Raw genomic sequence first — 21,369 nt, forward strand, 5'->3', positions numbered from 1 at the left:
GAAAGGAGGATGGATGCTAATGTACTTGTTCAGGGTCTGCGAAAGACACTTCATTGCTCTTGAGAAGTAAATCAAGATGTTGTTTCCCCCAAGCAGCAGCAGCAGCACCGAATGGCTCCATGCCCCTGCAGCAGCCACTGCTGGGAGCTTTTACACGGCACGTTGTATTACAGCCATACTTGGACAGACATCTCCGTGCCTCTCAGACCAGAGGGGTCCGATTGACCTTGCCTAGCCCATAGGCTCCCAGCCCCCTGGCTGGTGGGGCGGGGAGGACCTTGGTGCTGAGTAAGAACTGCTCAGAGATAAAGAAAACGTCGGTGTTTCCTCGAGCCTGCTTTGGTCATTAACCCAAAACAGCATCAGAGGAGCTACTGTGAGGAAAAGGGGCTCTGTCCCAGCCCTTATGCACTCCAAACCCACCACCTCACCACCCAGGCAGCTATCGCCAGCACAGCCCTTGCTGCCTGCTTGTCCATCTATCCACATACATCTTCATTGCCCATCGCTGTTTCTTCACCCCCCAAACCATCTCTCAGTGTTTTCCACAGCCCGGGTGTCTCTTGCTGGACACTGCAGGGATGCAGCTGCTGATGTCTGGAGGAGGGAATGGACATTTCTATAGGGACCAACACCCAGGGCTACAACGGCAGTGGGTGCTGTTTAGATCCTGCATTCCAGACAGGATCTAAAGCCTTGAAGTGAAGCTTTAAGAACTGTGGTTTTTCCCCAGGATCATTCACTAAACACAGATGTGCCAATGGCATGTTTTGCTCCTGCCTCTGAAGTGGCTGGTGCTGAGCACACTCAGTGATGGGAAACTGACTCCTCTGGTCCTTGCTCACAGACAGCCTGACAGATGGTTCTGCAAAGCACGACTGAGCAAGGATGATGCTCTGTCTGCAGGCTCCGTGTTCATCCTTCTGGGTAGAAGCTGAGCATCCACCAGGGCCGGAGCCTCCCCCATGGCACAGACCCAGCTTGGCAGCACAAACCCATCCTTCCCCTGTGTGCAGACACGTTGCTTGTGTGCCTCAACAAGGAGGTGAGGAATATTCCTTCCTTGTGCTCACTGTGGAGCAATCGAAGTGCTTCACAGAGGAGCACCGGTGGCCATCCTTTGGGGCAGCCCCGTGGCTTGGGTTTCTCAGTTTAATGGCTACTCACCCAGGCCAGAACAGTCACTGATGCACAGAGCGAGCAAGAGACGTCTGTGGGACATCCAGAGGGCACTTACAAATGATGAGGATGAGGAGCACGTTCACATCTGTACACCCAGACCATGCTTGAATCTATTTGTATGTTGAAGATGATTGCAGCGCCCTGGAAAGCTGCCTGCTGATTTAACTCACCCAGCTCATGATTCAGCTGGCAAAGGGAGAGCAGAGGCACAGATGTCTGGAGCTTTGTGTGGGAAGTGGGGCAGCTGGAAATAGCCTGATTCCATTCTTCATGGCGTGCTAATGAGTAATGCCACATGCCTCCACTGAGCAGTGAATGCCACGTTCCCCCATTGAACAATGAATGCCACGTTCCCCCATTGAACAATGAATGCCACATTCCCCCATTGAACAATGAATGCCACGTTCCCCCATTGAATAATGCCATGTTCCCCCATTGAACAATGGATGCAACATTCCCCCATTGAACAATGAATGCCACATTCCCCCATTGAATAATGCCACATTCCCCCATTGAATAATGCCACATTCCCCCATTGAACAATGAATGCCACGTTCCCCCATTGAACAATGAATGCCACGTTCCCCCATTGAATAATGCCACGTTCCCCCATTGAACAATGAATGCCACATTCCCCCATTGAACAATGAATGCCACGTTCCCCCATTGAACAATGAATGCCACGTTCCCCCATTGAACAATGAATGCCACGTTCCCCCATTGAACAATGAATGCCACATTCCCCCATTGAATAATGCCACGTTCCCCCATTGAACAATGGATGCAACATTCCCCCATTGAACAATGAATGCCACATTCCCCCATTGAACAATGAATGCCACGTTCCCCCATTGAACAATGAATGCCACGTTCCCCCATTGAACAATGAATGCCCCGTTCCCTGTTTGCAGAGGCAGATGGGAAGTGAATTCCCTGAGTGCTGAGCGCTGGAGAAGTTTGACTTCTTCCACATCAGCCACGGCAGCCCCCAGGAGAGCAACAGAAAACCCTGACAAATACATAGCACATGAAAAAGAGCATTTTCTAACTCACTTGTTTACTCGTTACCCCAAAAGGCACCATCCCTGTACTCAAAGCTTCAGCCCTCTAAGTGCCGCTTTTCCCTTATGATCCATGTTTCACACAGCACTGTGTTTCCCTGTGGTGTCCGTGGGCTGTGCACTGGAATCCCTCTGTTGAGAGCTGTGCAGAAGAAACGAGAGCTGGATTTGTGCACACCTTGCTGCATTTACCCGCGGCTGAGAGCTGTAACACAGCACCCCTGCTGAGGATGGGAGTTGCTGCATCAGTGACACACAGATACCTGTCACTTTGAGCAGCTTCGGCGTGCGGTCGCCAGGAGCTGTGGCAATGGCAACAGCAACTAGAACAGTAAATGATCTCCTATGGGGGATGGCAATGCTCTGAGTAGCCGGTGCCTTGTCAAATGTGGACTTGCAGCAGTGGCCATGCCCCGTGGGGTCAGGATGGGTGACAGAGACACTGCAGTAGCTGCTGCTGCTCCTGTCGCTCCGTGTCGAGGCCACGCAGCGCTGGGAGCTGCACGGGCACAGAACAGGGAGAAACCTGCAGCCCCTTTCCCTTCGCCTTCCCCTGAAGGGCAGGTGATGGGGTAGCACAGGGGGAAGGTGCAGGCCAAGCAGGAGCTGCCAGAAGATGAGCCATGGTTGGAGCCATGGGTACAGGGAAGTGCTTTGCAGAGCTCCATAGGACAGGAGGCAGGGATGGTGAGAGGGACCCTTGTCCTCTGGCAATGATAGAACCACAGCCTGGTTTGGGTTGAAGGGAACCTAAAGCTCACCCAGTCCCAACCCCCTGCCACATTCAGGGACACCTTCCACTAGAGCAGCTTGCTCCAAGCCCCAGTGTCCTGCATGGTGAGGCTGTGTGCATTAGGGACTGAGAGTAGAGGGGTGGAAAAGGCTAGGAATCAAGAGGAAAGGCTGCAGATCCAATACAGAGGACTGGAGAGGGACCCACATGGAAGCAGAGACCATCCCTGAGTGCCAGGGAGGGACAGCAATGCTGCTCACAGCAGCTGAGAGAAGAGGCTGCAGCAATGTCCTGCAGGGATGTGGCCTCCATGCAATAGATGATGGTGTCATTGGCTTTACAGATGAGGAGCCTGGGGAACATAAAGCAGGAAAAAGGCCTGACCCAGCATCTCAAAGTGCTCAACTCTGCTCTGTCACATCTTCAAGGAGGAGAAAAGAACCGACATCTGCAACCTGAGAAACCAGACTGCTCCCATTGCCCTGCGAAATCGAATCCTGCGTTACCTCAGCTTGCTAATGAAAAAGGGGCCTTTAAGGGAGGTAGAGCATCAGCACCAAGCATGTCCCCAGGGAGCAGCAGCTCTGGCTTCCTCGCTGATGGGCATTCCCTGCATGGCTCATTTCCATTGCTGGGTTTTCTTCCCTTGCTGTCTGAGGTACCTCATTGCAGTGCTGGGAATGGCACCATCCTGCTTGTCAAAGGCTCCACCAGCCCATCCTTTTGATGCTGGCTACCAAGGACCTCAGCCTGACTGTGGACCCTGCCCATGGTGCTGCATGCCTTCTGGGCTGGGGCTGGAGAGATCAGCTTCCAGCCTCACCCAGGTGCTCTGCATCCATGCCTTCTCCTTCAAGGAGTCCCCAGTGCTCCTGGCCATGGCCTTTGGTCATCACATGGCCATCTGCTGAGGTGCTCCTCCATCCTCACCAGTGCCAGGATTGCAAAGATGGGGCTGGGGATGGTTTGCTGGGCATGTCCAGAGAGGAGCAGACCAAAGCCCTCTCACTTCTATGTTGTCCTCGTGTCCTGTGTCCCCATGGTCAACCCATCAATGGATGGACCAGTAGAGGAAGAACACTGCACCCTTCAGCCACGTGCTCATGGCCAGTATCTGCCTTTTTGTCCCACCTGTGTTTAACCTCCTCATCTACAGCATGAAAGCCAACCCCATTCACAAAGACCTCATCTGGCCCATGTCAAACACTGGCCTGGCCATGGCTGGCAGCCCAGGAGCCACTGGGAAGTGGGAATCTTGCCTACCCAAAATGCCCCTAAAAAGTGGAGAAGCACCAAATGAAGATCATCAGGGAGAGGCAGGGATCAAGCCTCGTGTCCTGTGAATCTAAGAGCAGCACTCTCAGCTCCACAATAGCCAGCAGCCAGCACGCACAGGGAGAGATGTGTGGCTCATGGATGCTGCACTTTGACGCCAAAGGGGGTTGCTCTATTTCCTGGGATGGAAATAATGCATGGACAGCAGAAAGGGAGGGCAAGGCACACATTCCCACTTTCCATTCCTGGGATTCCTATTGAAAGGAAAGGAGAAGGTCTGAGGAAGCTACTGTTGGTCATTCCCTAGTGCAGCATCTTCATCCAGTCAAAGATCCCCCTTATCCTGCAAAAGAATTCACAGGAGAGTAAGCATGCCATAAATCAAAGCTGTCTTCACATCTCTCTCACTCCACTGATGGGGATCCAGTCTTCAGAGTCTGTTGAGGTGCAAGAAGGCATCTTGCCTTGGTGAACAGTTCTTACCATGGGGAGCTACAGCGCCAGAAGGCAGAAAGCTGATGGGGATGGAGGGACACAGTACCTGGTTCATGACTGAATGATGAGCTTCTCTATGCCAGGATGCAGAGAGCTGTGCTGTGGTACTGTATTGACTGTGTTGCACCAGAGGGCACAAAGACTTAAGGGGAGGTATCCTGGATGGAGGGTGAAAGCAGACTCATCCAGAAAGCCCACCTCTGGGTTTGGGGGTCATGGAGGGAGTTCACTGGTCCTTGCTCCAGGTTCTCCTTGTCCTGTAGAAGGATAAGAGAAGGAGCAGCATGCGGATACCTGGACCCGGGCTCTGGCACTGGCACTCCTCACATTGACATCCGAGTGTGGTTTCCAGTGCTTTGTGAATGAGATTCCCACATCCTTCCTGTGTGTGTGCTGCAGAGCAGGACTCTGCTGGCTCCGAGCTTCACCCTCATTTTAGAGCTCTTTTTTTATCATTATTCCTTGTACCTCTTTTCTCTCTTTCTGTGCATGAGCATCAGCCTTGGCGCTCTTTTCCTTCCCTAAAAATAACCTTGGCAGCAAAGACCGGATTGAAGAGCCTTTGCACTGAGTGGTTTCTGCATCTTCGAGAGCTGGAGCTGTGCACAGCTGAGAACCCAGAGAGCGCAGCAGCACTTTGCGGGACCCAGCCAAGGAGCATCCACCAGTCTGCTGCCAAGAGGCAGCGTCTGAACATCTCTGGCCCGGGAGTGAAGGATTTTGGGCTTGGATGCTCCTGTGTGCACCAACGTAAGTGCTGTTTTCCAGCATCAATGGAGTAAACAGTAACCACATCACCTTCTCCAAGGGAGGAGAGCTCTGGCTCTCCCTGTGTCACACAGGAGCCACTTCTGCACGCTGAGATTTCAGTCCTGCTAACCCTCCTTGCCAAGCTGTAACACAGGCAGGGGTTGTCCTCCCCCACAGTCACAGGTATCAGCATCCCAGAGGGTTGCTGGGACCCCACAGTGGGGAACAGGCACGGCCGGGGGGGGGGCAGTTTGGTTCACCCTGGTGTCTACCCCATTGGGTAAATGAGGTGTACATGTGAATGTACAGCCATCGCTGACAGGAGAAGGGTCTGAGGGTAACAACCTCTTCAGGAAGGGCACTTCCTCCCTTTAGAACTAATAATCACTTTAACACAGGGTCTGCAGAAACACTGATGAAAGTATCTGGCAGTCTCAAGAGCACAGGTGTGAAAAGCAGCCTGGAAAAGCAGATCACTGTTCCTCAAATGTGCAGTGATACCCAAACCTGAGCATCTTGAATCCCAGCTGCCAGCGCACACATCTTTGGATCACCACTCCACAAATCCCTCAGGGCTCCGGGCACTGGGTGCCTCTGATTCCCGCTTGTTTGGCTGATCCACTGTCTCAAAGGGGGTGATGAAAACCTACTATTAAGAGCAGATGTCACTGGGAGGCTACTGTGGAATTGCCTTGGGTTAGGCATCTCTTAGACCTCCTTTAAAAAGACGTCTCTTAGAAGACCTCCTCCTGCCCTGGAGGAGCCGGGTGGTGGAATGGATGGACATTGGTCATGAGCGCAGCTTCCGTGTTCTTAATGGAGATGAAAAGGAAAAAAAGAACATATTTTGTGAGGCCTTAAGAAAAACGGGGTTCTACCTCCCCAGTGGGTGAGCATCAGCCCACAAGAAAGGTGCAGCCCTGTTTTATGACATGGGTGCTCTGAGAACAGCTCTTAGATGAACTGAACTGCAGTTGTACCTCTCCTTCTCTGGCTTCCCCCTTGCCTCTCGCCTGTGGTCTGTGAAACTACTGCTTTATCTGCAGAAAAGGGATGAACTGAGCTGAAATATAAGTGTTCTACTGAAATGGTGCCAAAAGGTCTCATTTCCTGTTTTGTCTGCAGCCTGATGTCTGCTTTGCTTCAGCAGAAGTGCGTGTCCTCTTCTGGGGCTCCACCTCTTGCTTCCCCACTGGATCCAGCTCATTGAGAGATAGCAGGGCCTGGAGGCTCCTCGTGGTGGCCACAATAGCCAGGGCTGCTCAGGAAGATAGAGAGCTGCAAGGAACATGGGGCCAGGTCAGAGATGTCCTCCCCATCCATCAGGGCCCTTCGGTTAGTACTAAGAATAGAGCAAAGGACCATAATGTGCTTGAGTTTCCTAACTGAGTTTGGGTTGTCTGACCTCCCCCTCATCCTGCTGCCTCTCCCAGACATAGAGCAGGGATCCTGGAAAACATATTTGCCTGTTTATTGGGATATTTTGTGTGTATTAACATAGTGCAGCCCAGTTAGCAATGATCTCCTGTGACAGGTCACTCCAAGAAATTGCATCAGGGAGGATTGCTGGTATGTCTGAAAGGGTTTATGTTTACAAAGGACTTCTGCCGTTTGCTAATATAAGGTTATTGTAGGTTTTACCTTCCTTACAGAAGAAAGGTTAATGCTTAAAGTTGAATTCTACCCATTTCCTTCTATGAGGACCATCACCACTTCATAGGTTCATGGAATCAACAGAATGGGTTGGGTTGAAGGGACCTTAAAGCTCATCCAGTTCCAACCCCCTGCCACGGCAGGGACACCTCCCAACCCAAACCTTTCTAAGATCCTATGGTTCTCCAGCACAGGCTGTTAACAAGTAGGAAGTAGGGAGGGTGGGATGAGGCAGAAGAGCTCACAGACATGAAGCCCTGTTTGCCTACTCCTGAGTCCTGTCAAAAAGCATCAAACACCATCGACCTGACCCGGTCAGTGGCAAACAGAGCGGCACGAGCTAGGGTCTGGGAGCTCAATTTCCCACACAGCCGCTGATCCCTGCGAGAGCTGCTTGCTCTGGCTCAGGAGAGTGCTTGTGAGGCAAAGCATCCTGCCAGCTTCCACTGGGAGTCCTTGTCCTGCCTGGTGGAGCATTCCTGGAGCCTGCAGACCGCACTCCTCTGGACCATACCGAGTGGGATGTCTGCACAAGGGTCACACCTGATGCCCTCCAGTGTCCACAGGGTGTCCAGCCCAGGAGACGGGGGAAAAGCTGGTGTGAAAAGTGTGTGGTGCACGTATGAATTCCACAGCACCAGCCCTGTTGCTCCACAGAAGCTTTGGGCAGTGCTGAGCTGTTTGCCAGGGCAAACAGAGGCAACAAGGGCTTGTCTCCGGCAAGAAACAGCCAAATTCAGGTAAAACTGGGAAGGGAAGGGAATGGGGAAGGGGAAGGAAGGGAAGGGGAAGGAAGGGAAGGGGAAGGGGAAGGAAGGGAAGGGGCTTCAGTCCCCATGACTGAAGTTTGGAAAACTAGATGAAGATCAAGAATCCCACATGGTTTTCATCTCTCCCCATGAGAAGTTCACCGTGCCCCGATGCTCTGAGCTCTATTAACTGTCTGTCTGAGGAACAGGCAAGGAAAAATAACCCAGCATTTTGGGGATGGTTCATCCATTTTTCTTTATTACTTTTTCTCTCAGCACAAAAGGAAAGAAAACCCCAAGGAACATCTGGAGAATGAGCAGGAGCCATTTGTCAGTGCCACAAAGGGTGCCCGGAAAGGGCTTGGATCCATCACTCACCTGGAGAAATGCTTCATGCATCCCCAGTCACACCCGGCAGGAACAGACTGGGCTCATTTTGATGAATTTGTTTTACCTCTCCCAGCTCTGATAAACCAGGACACTGCAAAATGACAGGGGCAAAATAGCCTTGAAGCCCAAGGAGGCAAGGACTCGGAAAGCACCAAAAGCCAAGTGCTTGCTGTGGAGTACAGCATGCTTTAACTGAGCACAGGAGGTTCTAACAAGCTGTGGTTGATGCTGCATGAGCACAGACTGCACAAAGGACTCCAGCTGCACCCAGTGTCAGCCGGCAACTGGAAGAAACTGCACAAATCCACAATTTATTGCTGTCATTTGGAGGCCCCGAGGCAAGGGAATGCCTACCTTTGGTAAGACACCTCTTCTAGCTCACCTAGAAGTTATGGGCAAGGTGCGAGAACCCCTGAGTGAAGCCCTTAGGAAGACCTCCTGTCCTCCCTGATGCAACTTGTTGTTCATGCCACGTATTTCCCTCTTTTTCTTGAAAAGTTTAGTTATTGCTCGCAGCTGAACTTGCTTTTATTACTGCAGCAAGTACAGGGGCAGCAGAAGCACTTGCAATGCAAAGGAAGGATGCCCAGAGGGGTTGTGCTGCTTCCATCCTTGAAGGCTTTTAGAACCCAACTGGATAAAAACCTGCACAAGCTGGCCTAACACTAAATCACTTCAAATCTTAGACCTTCAAGCACACTTCCATGTGCATGGTGTCATCAGTGCTGATTTATATGTTCTATAACTTTTATTTTCCTCTTTCCTCCTTCTCTATCAGCTCCTCCATAAAGTGAATGGGACACAAGTGGAAACCATGAATTATCGCTCAAAAGCCAGTCAAACCCCACTGTAACATTCACTCAGTTCTGCCACTATTATGGGTGATACAGGAACAAAGAAGCAAAAAGTCAAGACATCCTTATTAGTTTGCTGAGCCCCTTATCCTTCCCATTGTGTTACCTGCTGGATCAGGGTTGGGTTTAGGTCATTGTGGTAGAGTCCATCCCTGGCAGTTCAATGCCAAGTTGGACAGGGCTTGGAGCAACCTGGTTTAGTTGGAAGGTGTCCCTGCCCGTGGCAGGGGGTTGGAGCTGGATGAGCTCTAACATCCCTTCCAACACAAACTATTCCATGATTGTCTCCAAGCTTGGTGAGTGTAAAGACTCTCGGCAGGAGTTTACAATTGCTATTTGCTTTTTGCTTTGTGGCAGCACCTCAGTCTCCTACCATGTGCTATGTGCCATACAATGAACAGTCCTGCACAAAGGACTCCAAGTGTAAAACAAGACTGTCTAGTATGAGGGTGCAGGAGGCAGCAGCAGGGCACAGGTCACTGGGCAGTTCTGTCATAGATATGAACTAAACTCAGGATCCTCCTCCGTATCTGTTTGGTCCTCACCCCATAGATGATGGGGTTGAGCACAGCAGGCACCAGGATGTAGACGTTCCCCATGATGATGTGGACGAGTGGAGCCAGGTCCTTCCCAAACCTGTGCACCACGGACAGCCCAATGAGGGGCACGTAGAAGGCCAGGACCACGCAGATGTGGGCAACGCAGGTGCCGAACACCTTCACCCTCTCCTTCCATGATGCCAGCCGCAAGACAGCCTTGAGGATGAGGACGTAGGAGAGGCAGATGAGGACGGCGTCCAGCCCCATGACCAGCAGGATGGCGGTGAGGCCGTACACCACGTTGGGGGTGGTGTTGGCACAGGCCAGGTTCATCACGTCCTGGTGCAGGCAGAAGGAGTGCGACAGCATCCGAGAGCTGCAGAACGGCAGGGGCAGGAGCAGCAAAGGCAGCGGCAGGAAGAAGAGGACCCCCCGGGCCATGGCCACGAGCCCTATCTTGGCTGTCGTGGCGTTGGTGAGGATGGCAGCGTGCCTCAGCGGGTGGCAGATGGCCACGTACCGGTCCACAGCCATGGCCAGCAGCACAGTGGACTCGACGGCCGAGAGGGTGTGGATGAGGAACATCTGGACAAGGCAAGCACCGAAGCTGATCTCCCTGCTGTCGAACCAGTAGAAGGAGAGGATGCGTGGCACTGTGGAAGTGGACAAGGCCAGGTCGATGGCAGCCAGCATGCAGAGGAAGAAGTACATGGGCGCGTGCAGGCCGGGCTCCATCTTCACAATGAGCATGACTACGCAATTCCCAGTGACCGCCAGGATGTACATGGAGCACAGGAGGATGGACATCCAGAAATGGGCAGCCTCCAGCCCCGGGATGCTGGCCAAGATGAAGGAGGATGGGCTGAGGTCAGAGCTGTTGCGGAAGGGCATGGCATGTGAAGGGAAGAGCAGTCATGCTATGCCATGGCACATCCCCTGCTGCAAGGGAAAGAGAAACAGCAGCTTTAGTAGCCCTTTCCCATGACTGGGAATCCCACAGGGCCGTGACTGTGAAATCCAAAGGAATCTTTGCGTTACCACAATGCAGAGCACTCCCTTTGTATTCCTTTAGCCCATTATGGCTGCATGCAATAACACATGGAGCCACAAAATGCTGGCATGTGAATCTGAACAAGAATTGCTTGGATTCTTTTAAATGCAGAACACTAAAATCTACTTTTTAAGTGATAAACCCGAGAGCTGAACTAGTTTTCTTCTACTTATAAAGAGCAAAATGAAAACACTCAACAGATTTTTGGTGGTTCCTGTTAAACTTCAGTTCATCTTTTCCATATGTGCCTCTCTGCCCTGTTGGAAATGCTCTCTGAGGAGCTGGCTGAGCTGCCTCCCACGGTCCAGCACTCCCGAGTGCTGCAGGGAGGCAACACGTGTTCATTCGTCTGCACACACAAATTGGATTTTCATCCTTTTGGCCTGAAAACAGATGGAATATCAGTGGAGAAGAGAAGAAAATCTGATTATTGCCCTCACTGTGTGCCTGTAAACCTTCCAGGAGTGCCGCGCACCGAGGAGAACGGGCAGGGAGATGAAGCCTTTGCTCCAGGTCCTTTTCTGCTCTCAGGGATCAGATTTGTTTCAATACTGGGATTTTGAAAGCATTGAGGTGGAATGTCAAAGGCTGATGCAGCGGCAGCGCCAGCCCCAGCCTGGCCTGGGAGAGCTTAAACAGGGACATTTAGACTGAAACAGGGGAGCCTGAGCTGAGCTCTTAGGCAGAAGCTCTTCCCTGGGAGGGTGCTGAGGCGCTGGCACAGGGTGCCCAGAGGAGCTGTGGCTGCCCCATCCCTGGCAGTGCTCAAGGCCAGGTTGGACACAGGGGCTTGGAGCAAGCTGCTCTATGGAAGGGGTCCCTGTCCCGGGCAGGGGTTGGAGCTGGATGGGCTTTAAGCTCCCTTCATCCCAAACCTTTCTGTGATTCTAAGCACATCACTGCTGTCTGCAACATGACTGAGCTTTCCGATTATTTCCTCCCTACCCATGTAAAACAGGGATGCAGAGCGTTTTATGGCAAGCTCTGCAGGCAGTTAATACACGAGTTTTAAAGTAACATTCATCTGTGGAAACAATATTAATCTTTTTTACTGCACATCTGTGGCAAAGCCCTTCTCCTGAAATAGCCATCTGGATTTATTTCCCTGCTGTGGGGGTTTCCATCGTGAGTCTCTAACACATAAGTTATGCTTTAGATTTTAATACACAATTCACACGCAGTGCAAGTGAATTGTTACTGACAAGTCATCTCAAAGCTATTCGAGTGATGAAATCTCCAGCAAACCCCTTCCATGAAGGCGGAAGCTGAATGAACAAAGCCCTTCAGTGACTGCCAGCAGGTATCTGAGCCAAGTTCCTACCAGCCCCTCAGGTGTGGTTACAGCGTGAGGGTCATCGTAAAGCATCTGAGGGAATGTGGCTGTGAAAGGCAGGCACTTGAAGGCGATAATCCCTGCGTGTTTCAGTTCATCTTCAGTCCTTTGGCATCACTAAATGCAGAAGTGACTGATGAGTTTGGGCTGCTAATGAAGAGTGGGGTGAAGGGCAGGTTCCCTAAGGACCTTTCCTGCTGTAGAGATGAAAACTGGATCCGTGTCTTTACAAACCCCAGTAACTGCATTTAAAGAGAGGTGAGCACATTCAGGCAGCAAACCCACCCAAGCTGGAGGACCATGAGCAGCAGCCGCAGCAGCTGCTCCCAGGGAACCAAAATAGGCCTAAGACCAACTTCCCAGGACGGAGCAGGCAATGGGACTGTCTGCACCATCTGAGTCCATCTCTCCACTGCAATATGGCAGTGGGGGAGGAATGTATGCACCCCTCAAAAGGAACCATTTGAATATGTAGCCATTTCTCTATATCACCTCACCAGAAATGAAAGTGTAAACCAAATCAAACTATTGCTTCAGAGGGAAAAGAGAAAAATGAAAACCAGAAGGAATCACTCAAATTCAAGGTATTTTCCCACCAAAATTGAACTCATCTTAATCGATGATTTGACTAAATGTGTAGTTTGGGGGATTTTATTTCCTGGCTGTTTGTCACGACCTGTAAGCAGAAAAGCTGAACCTGCTCATAGCTGTGCTGCCCAGTCCTGGCCACGTCACTCACTCTGGGCAGGCACTTGCTGTATTGGGATCCATACAAGTGATGCCTGCACTAAAGTGAGCAGGACATGGCTGGAGCATCATCCCACCACCATTAACCCATTCCTTGACATCCCACACTGCTTCCAGCTTGCCCTGCCCCAGGAATGAAGGAGCGTGCAGCACTGGGCAGGGATTAGCATCCACTGGGTGTGAAGTAAGGCCCTCGTTCTTAGGAAGTGAAGAGGAAGAGCTGTGGAGCTGGTCAGGAAGCATCAGGGGTCTCCAGGACAGAATTAGCCTTATCCCTCTTTTAATTATAGTGTGGACGCAGCCACAGAGCACAGCAGGGTCTGCAGCATCGCTCTGCATGCAGGAGGGTAACAGGAGAGTTTCTTAGGGCAGGGCTCAGAAAAAGATTGGGTCATGAGGAGCTGGCAGTGCGAACCAAATGGAGGTGGCAGAATGGTCTTCCTCCTTCTCCTCCTCCTCTTCCTTCTCCTCCTCCTTCTCCTTCTTTCTCCTTCTCCTTCTCCTCCTCCTTCTCCTTCTTCCTCTTCTCTTCCTCCTCTCTCCCTCTCCCCTTCCCTCCACCTCCCATTCTCTCTTTCTCCTCCTCTTTCCATCTTTCTCTCCTCTCCTCTCCTCTCCTCTCCTCTCCTCTCCTCTCCTCTCCTCTCCTCTCCTCTCCTCTCCTCTCCGCTATGCCTCTGATATGTCTCACACTGCTCTTCCTGTGGAAATAAATCCATTGGCAATAGTGGCAGTGATCCCAAGGCACAAAGAGGGCTCAGGGCATCACAGAATAGGAATTAGCAGCGTTGTGTTTCATCTCTCTTCCCTCACACAGACGCTAAACCACAGCTCCCAGAGGCAGCCACAAAGGCTTTAGAACATGTGCTTCTAAAAGACAGTACCTTATGCAGAGGTTCCCAAATCTCGGCTGCCCGCTTGGTACCCTGCAGCTCCACAGGCTGGGCAGCACACAGGGCGGCAGGTGAAGCTCTGCTGCGGTGGCTGATGGAGATGCCCACATCTGCAGCCCTCACTCCACCGTGGTCTCCAGCTCTGCTCACAAGTGTGCTGCTGTGTCTCCTACACGGTTCCTCCCCACACCTCTGCTGCCTGCGGCAGAGGCTCCTCGGGCTTTTGCTGTTTCAGGGAATGGCTGAGCTCTGGAAGGTTTCAGAATGGGAGCAGTGCTGTGTGAGGGTCCTCAAGACAAGCATCGCTGCAGCAAAGCTCTCCTCTAGGCTTTTCTGCTGGGAGCTCTGTTTGTTCCCTTGTGCTGATCTTCCCTGTGGCAGTAGCAAAGCGCGCTCCCATTGGGAGCTATCACAGTGCAAAGGCACCTCCACCCCAAGACCTGCTGTGCCGAGGCTCAGGCAGAGCATCTGAGGCTGTGCTGAGGAGTATTTTACCCCGTGCAAGGGCCCACTGGGATCCTCAGCAAAATAACTCACACAAAACAAACAGCGTCCTGGGAACCATCCCCTTGGGAATGTTCCCTTTCCCTTTTCCTAGTGGAGATGCTCCCTCATTATGCTTTTCTCTCTGTTCCAGGTGCTGGTTTGTGTAGAGCAGAATAGAAAGACTAACCCTGGGTTAGTGTGAAGAGGCATTTGGAGGCATGAAAGATTTGGGGCCATTTTATTCTGTCTGTGGGAGGGAGGAAGGCACAGGGGCCATGGAACCTTTCTGCACGCTATGCAGAGCAATAGGATGTTGGGACCTCCCAGCCCTGGGTGTTTCCTCCCATCCCTCTGAAGGGTTCAGTGGGTGCCTGGCAGATCTCAGCTGGAAGGCTGCAGTGGTCCTTAGGGCCAGCAAGGTCAGCCATTCCCATTATGCTTTTTTCACAGCACCAGACCCCCAAGCACCATCCCGATGCAGACCTACTTCATGCAGTACTTCATGCAATGCTTCATACATAATTCATACATACTTCATACACACCCCATGCAATCCTTCACTCACCTACAGCAAATACTGAAGATTTTAAGCAACTCCAACCTGGTATCTCTGTCATACAAACAGAAACCAAAATGGCTTAACCAGCTCTTTTGCCTTTTCACAATGAATAAATGTGTTTTATTGAAGATGTTGCACACACACTTTACATTCAATGCAAAACAATGGCTGGAACTTGAGAGTGGGAACATGGTAGGAGTCAACGACATCACAAAGAGATGCAAAAGCAGCAGGCTTCCATCACTGTGATGGTATCACACTTCAAAAACACAGGTAAAGATAAAGGCTGAGCTTTTTGTTACAAGGACTGAGAGTGCTGTTGGCCAGCTTAACAGGACCTAACCCTCGGAAAATTCTCCATGCTTCTGGAGCTGGGCTCCATCTTGTGGGGTGCTTCCAGCTGGACAGTGACTGGAATATTCAAAGTGGCTCCAAACTCTTGGCCCTGTTGAGCTTGCTGCCCAGGTTAGCTATGCCTATGCTGTAGCATGCAGTGAGGGAACGATGACCCCATGCAAGGGAGTCTGAGTGAAACTTACTTGCTGTTATCTGGCTACCAGAGCTTGCACAACATGCATCGCATGTCCTTTATTCACCCCATTGCATGACTTAATGACCTGAAAGGTCCATTGACTGGATGTGATCTCAGAGGTCTTTTCCAACCGAGTTGATTCTGTAATTCTCTGACTTGCCAGAAGAAAGCCATGCAGCCCATTTTCCTTCAATTGCCCCCCTCTGAGTGGGGCTTCCCTCTGTCTACATCACTGGCATTCACTCTTGAGGAGTTTGCAGGCTGCTGGAAGGGACATCATGCTGGGACAAAACATGGAAGGTCACAGCTCTAGGTTGAGGGACAGCATCCGAGTGGATGTGCAGCTCTTACATCTGGAGTGACCTGTGTGAATGGAGCACCAAGAAACCAGTCTACTACTTCTGGCCAAGAAACCAGTCCACTAGTGCTTTCTGGCAGAAGTGGTGCAGGAGCTACCAGTCGGATTCACTCTTCTTCCACAGTGCCCTGATCAAAGCCTCACGGATGTGGCTGGATTTTATGCTGTAGATAATGGGGTTGAGAGCAGGAGGAATTATAAGGTAGGTGTAGGCCACCAAAGTGTTAACCAGAGGAGAAATGTTCTTTCCAAAGCGATGGATCATGGACAGTGAGATCATTGGGATGAAGAACACTAGAACAGCACAGATGTGGGAGACACATGTATTCAGAGCCTTGAGACACTCCTCCTTGGTTGCAAGGCTGACCACAGTTTTAATGATCAGGATGTAGGACAGCACGATGAAGATGAAGTCCATCCCCACCGTTGATAAGAGAATAATCATACCGTAGAAGACATTGACTTTTATATCTGCACACGCGAGGTTCATGATATCAGAGTGGAAACAAAACGAGTGAGAAAGCTCAGTCTTCCCACAGTAGGTCAGTCTCTTGAGCAAGAAGGGGATGGGAAGAAGGGAGACCATGCCTCTCACTAGAATTGCCAGACCTATTTTCATGACAGTCGTCTTGGTCAGTATGGATGGATGTCTCAAAGGATGGGAGATGGCAATGAAGCGGTCGAATGCCATTGCGAGGAGCACAGAGGATTCAATGAAGGACAGTGTGTGGATGAAGTACGTCTGAGTGAGGCAAGCATCAAACCCAATCCTTCGCACATTAAACCAAAAAATGCCCAGGGTAGTGGGGAGGGTACAGAAAACCAAGCCTAGGTCGGTGACTGCCAGCATGGAGAGGAAGTAGTACATGGGTTCGTGAAGACTTTGGGTCTTCTTTATGATGAATAGAATCATGCAGTTTCCCGAGAGAGCAATAAGGTACAGTGCGCAGAAAGGGATGGAGATCCAGTGGTGAAAGGCTTCCAGGCCTGGGATGCCCGTCATGAAGAAAGCTGAGGGCTGATAGAACGAGCCATTGACCTCCCCCGTGGTGTGTAAGCCATGCTCCATCCCAGCTCAGCTCTCACATGACCTACACCTAAAACAAACCAACGACAGAAACGCCATGCGGTTGGACTCTCCTCTGGGTACAGAAGTGGGTAATGACAAGTGCCACATCCCTCCACCTCCCCACCAACCTATGCAGGTCACCCATGCTGTTTAGGACACTGGTACATCTACCATAGTGCCACATCTGACTACGCTCTTGTTTAACATTACACTATAAAATGGAGGGAAAGGGTGGACATTCTGTCTTTAAAAGGAAAAAAAAAAAGCTTTATTTTTTTAATAAAAGTGAAAAGATTCCTGGTGACTGCTTCTGGTTTACAGATGTCCCCAGACTGCACAGGCTGAGATGCTCTACTGAGCGAGCAAATGCTTTTTCTACAGCCATCCTAACCCAGTTTAGCTGTTGGGTTGGTTTTGATGCTAACCGGAGTCAAAGGGCACGAACATGGTGAATTTTAACTCAGAATTCTTAGTTAAGAAATTCATTGGAAACAAATGCAAAATATCTCAGGGAGTCAGGCACGTGGAGGCTGCTGCTCTCAGCTGGCCACCAGGGCAAGGCGGATTTCCAGCAGCTCCCACATCCAAGTTGTCGCTCATCTCAGAATCCACCTCACTGTTGGGTGAAGGGAAATAAAGGAGCAAAACCCCACTTGTGAGGTGCCTGTGACTTTGCTAATGACAGGTCAAAGAAGCTGCAGGTTCAGGGGCAATGTGGAGGCACCCATGGAAAGTCTTTGGGTCTGAATCAGAGGGAAAAGGGCACAAGGGATATGGTGGGATTTTCACACAGGAATCAAGAGTATGAGGTGAGTGAGGCCTTTACAGAAACCTGCAGACGTCTGCTCTGGTGAGCTCCACTGGGATGGGTGGGAGTTGAAGAAATGTCGTAGGGTAAGAGACCAAGAAAGAGGCCAGCAGAAAGCCACCAGGATGGCTGAGGGTTGGAGCAATGCCCCTGGGTAAGAGACCAAGGAAAGAGGCTTGTTCAGCCTGGAGAAGAGAAGTCTTTGCAGGGACCCAACAGCAGCCTTCACCTACCTACAGGGGCTGTGCCAGGCTCTGCACAGCAGTGCAGAGACAGCAGGTACAGATTGAAACAAGCGAGGTTTAGCCTGGATATGATGAGAAATGTTGCCCATGAGGATGGTCAAGCACTGGAACAGCCTGCACAGAGAGGCTGAGCATCTCCATGCTGAGAAGTTTTCAAGACCCAGCTGGATGATGTCCTGAGCAGCCTTGTCTGGCCTCATAGTTGGCCCTGCTCTGAGCAGAGCACTGGGCTAGAGATCTTCTGAAGTGTCTCCAAGCTGGATTATCTGATGAATCAATGAGGTTTCAGTCCTCCTGGAGGATTCGACCATCTCAACACAACCCAGGTTCCTACATTACACACGACAGAGCACCCTAGCAGAGCTGCTGGAGTGGTTGATGGGGTCCCCAAGCCTCCTCTCTGCCTTCTGTAACAGAATGACTGGCTGGGTGGATGGGGAAAGCAGTGGATATGCAAAACCACAGCTGATTAAGGAAGAGAAATACATGCGGTTTCAGACTTAATGCGCCTTCTTAATGACCACGAGCAGCCAGAGAGTGCCTCAGTTGTGAGCAGGAGGGTTTACTCTAACACAGTTCAATTTTGAATAAACACATGTATCATCCATGACGTAGTTATTATGTTCCTAATGCAATTTGGCTCCATTAGCCTCTCAGTCTACCCGAGACTCTAACACAGCAATAAATCCCACAGCTTAGCAAGGATGAATCTTCCTGCTCCAGGGCAGAAGCACCAAGTAACCGATGGGAACCCAGGAAGACCTGAAGTCAATTCATTTCCTCCACTTCACTGCCAAGTTACACGTGAGTGTCAGGAACTGCCTTGGTCAGAGTCAGTGTCAGCTGCTGAAGTGACACAAGTCACAGCCCTCCTTCACCATGAGGGTGCTGAGGCGCTGGCACAGGGTGCCCAGAGGAGCTGTGGCTGCCCCATCCCTGGCAGTGTTCAAGGCCAGGTTGGACACAGGGGCTTGGAGCAAGCTGCTCTATGGAAGGGGTCCCTGCCTGGGGCAGGAGGAGCTTTAGGTCCTTCCCAACCCTAACTATTCTATGGTTCCATGTTTCAGGAGTTGACAGAGATGTGGATGGGCAGCCAGTGCTTTCCTAATGCATCGACAGCAGTTGACATTGACAGAAGGAAACTGTCCAGAAGTATCTCTGGTCCTAAGGGGCATCTTGGAGCTCCCCAAAGGTAAGAGCTGTCCCTTTCTGCCACTCCAACAGCATCTGAGCAGCGAGAACCAACCTGCGGCCTCCTGCAATTCAGCTGTTTCTGGAGGTTGTGTTAGAAACCCAAATCTGTGCATGCCTGTTGGTCCCTAAGTGCCTCCCTCCCAGCAGCATCCGGCAGGTATCAGAGCCCTCAGAGTTACTGAGGTTCAAGAGGTTTCCTGGAATATGGAGGTGGATAAAGAGGAGAGGCTGTTGGAGCACAGTGGGAAAAGACTGGTGAGAACTCACCGGGGTCCATAAGGGATGCTCCTCCTATGAGAAGACCTACTTGCAACCTGATTTTGTTGGACACTGGCAACTCCTACTGTGCTGTATGAAGCTATTTAGGAATGGGCTCTCCTACCTCTGCTCCTCCCTGAGCTGCTCTGGAGTGTTATGTGCTTCTATGTGTTACAGATACGGATCCCACTCCAAGCTGCTTTTTTTCCTTCTGTGTTTTCTCTCTCTCTCTCTGTGTATATATATATGTGTGTGTCTATAAATAATATATATAAATATATAAAATACATAAAATATAGAAATATATATCAAGCACGCATGGGAATGTGTTTATATATATTTATATGTGTATATACGACATACAGCACACACACATATGCTACACCTCCCAGCTGACTATCCTGGTGCAGCAAATACACCTTTCACACTGCAGCCAAGCCCCGGCGAGGAAACAAACCTCCAGACAGTGCAGGACGTACTTGAAAAGGCTAAAGGCAGCTGTGGGCAGTGTTTGCTTCTGGACGAGCCAAGCACCCTGCCACAGGGAGGAAACATCTGCCCAAGGCATTTATGCTCCCCAGACTACTGGGGAAGGAGACAGGCACGGGTGCAGGCTCCTCGCGCAGGACACGGTGCTCGCCCTCCTGCTCCTGCCCCCAAAAGCCACCTCCTGATTTCTTGCCTGTCTGACTGATTTTCACCTATAACTTAAGCGGAGTGCCGGTGCTTTGAGGGTTCTCCCAGCGTAGGCAAGAGCAGGGCTTGGGAGCCTGGGGAAGGCTGAGGCTCAGAGATCCTCCGTTTTCCCAAGAGGAGACTTTGCTGTTTTCACAACTGCGTCTCTGCCAACTCAAGCAACCAAGGGAGAGCTCAGCCAAGGGAGGAGGATCACAAAGGGGCGCTGGGGATGCAGCACCCACAGAGCCCAGTTTCTGTTGACTTCCCAGGCAGGGACAGCAGCGTGCCATTCCCAGCAGCTGAGCCAGGCCAGGGGGTGGAAGAGCAGGCTGGCTCTTGCACAAAGCCCACAGCACACTGGTAAGCAGCACCATGAAGGGTGCATCATCGCCAGCAGCACCATGGTGCCAGCGCTGCCTGAAATCCCAGCCACCCGCTTCCTCCAGCCCATCCAGCCCAGGGCACCCCATGGAGTGGTGCGGACCTCTGAGCAGCGCTTCAGACACACATCTCCCCACCTCACTGGCATCCAGCCCCATAACCCACAGGAGTGCAGTGACGGAGGTGCTGCCCATTGCTCGCGGTACTTACCGAGCGCGGCGTCGGGGGCCCAGCGGCTTTGGGACCTTCGCAGGCAGCACAACCCCGTTGTGATGCAGAGGAAGAACCCACGTCCGCATCCCGGCACTGGGAGGGCAGCACTTATAACGCGCCCCGAGGTCTGACCCTGCCCAATCACCCGGGAGCCGGCGGAGCCCCAGCTCCCCACGCACAAACCGCGTGAGCCGCACCAGGGGAATCGAGCGAGGAGGAAATGATCCTTTCCCATTTACGATGCTCTCCCGGCGGCAGGATTCGCTCCTGGTGGTTTTCTGGGCGACACGTTTACAGCTCGCTGTGATTTATGGCTGGCAACTGCTGGGCTGGCAACGCGCATCGTTCTTATTGCAGAGTGGATCTGTAATGCAAATAGCAATAAATCTTGACAGAAGAGTGCTTGCAGCATCTCCCTGAGGGGTTAACAGAGTTGAGGTTGTATCTATCCCCCTCTGACCCGTGAGACACGGACGGTTTAATTAGAATTGTGAGATATTGCACAATAAAACCAAACTAAATATTACCAAGCCAAACACTGACACATTAGTGGATGACCTCGCAGATGGCCCTGTTGTATCTAGATTACTGTAAAATTACTATTAACCCCTATTTCTGTGGCTGACAAACCAAGACACAGGCGAGCTAATGGGTTTGCCTGTTCTCCTATGAGGTTTCTATTGTAAATGCAGCCACTGGACCCAAGGATACGTGTGTAGTTGTAAACCAGACCATGCCGGGGCACTGCCCAGGATGGACACCAGCAAATCGTTGTCATGGAACTGTTGGGGCAAGTCCAGAGGAGGCCACAAGGATGATCAGGGGCTGGAGCAGCTCCCCTATGAAGGCAGGCTGATGTTTCCCACCAAGTCATTCCTGGTGG

At 51.4% G+C, this 21,369-nt stretch overlaps 2 protein-coding genes across 2 annotated transcripts; both read right to left on the reverse strand.

Annotated features, from left to right (window-relative positions):
* Window positions 1–8,636: 8,636 nt before the first annotated feature.
* LOC134167043 (olfactory receptor 51E2-like) lies at window positions 8,637–20,600 on the reverse strand. The gene is made up of 2 exons (XM_062625289.1): window positions 20,484–20,600; window positions 8,637–10,620 (listed from the first exon to the last, which is right to left on the reverse strand). The coding sequence occupies exon 2, from the start codon at window positions 10,570–10,572 to the stop codon at window positions 9,619–9,621; it is 954 nt and encodes a 317-aa protein (XP_062481273.1). The 5' UTR covers window positions 10,573–10,620; window positions 20,484–20,600; the 3' UTR covers window positions 8,637–9,618.
* Window positions 15,560–20,611, reverse strand: LOC134167042 (olfactory receptor 51G2-like). Its single transcript, XM_062625288.1, has 2 exons — window positions 20,484–20,611; window positions 15,560–16,737 (listed from the first exon to the last, which is right to left on the reverse strand). Exon 2 carries the CDS (start codon window positions 16,707–16,709, stop codon window positions 15,735–15,737), a length of 975 nt encoding a protein of 324 aa, XP_062481272.1. The 5' UTR covers window positions 16,710–16,737; window positions 20,484–20,611; the 3' UTR covers window positions 15,560–15,734.
* Window positions 20,612–21,369: the final 758 nt, after the last annotated feature.

This window comes from Pezoporus occidentalis, unplaced genomic scaffold, assembly GCF_034315485.1.
Source record: "Pezoporus occidentalis ecotype Australia unplaced genomic scaffold, CSIRO_AGI_Poc_V1 ctg279, whole genome shotgun sequence".
Classification (NCBI taxonomy): Eukaryota; Metazoa; Chordata; class Aves; order Psittaciformes; family Psittacidae; genus Pezoporus; species Pezoporus occidentalis.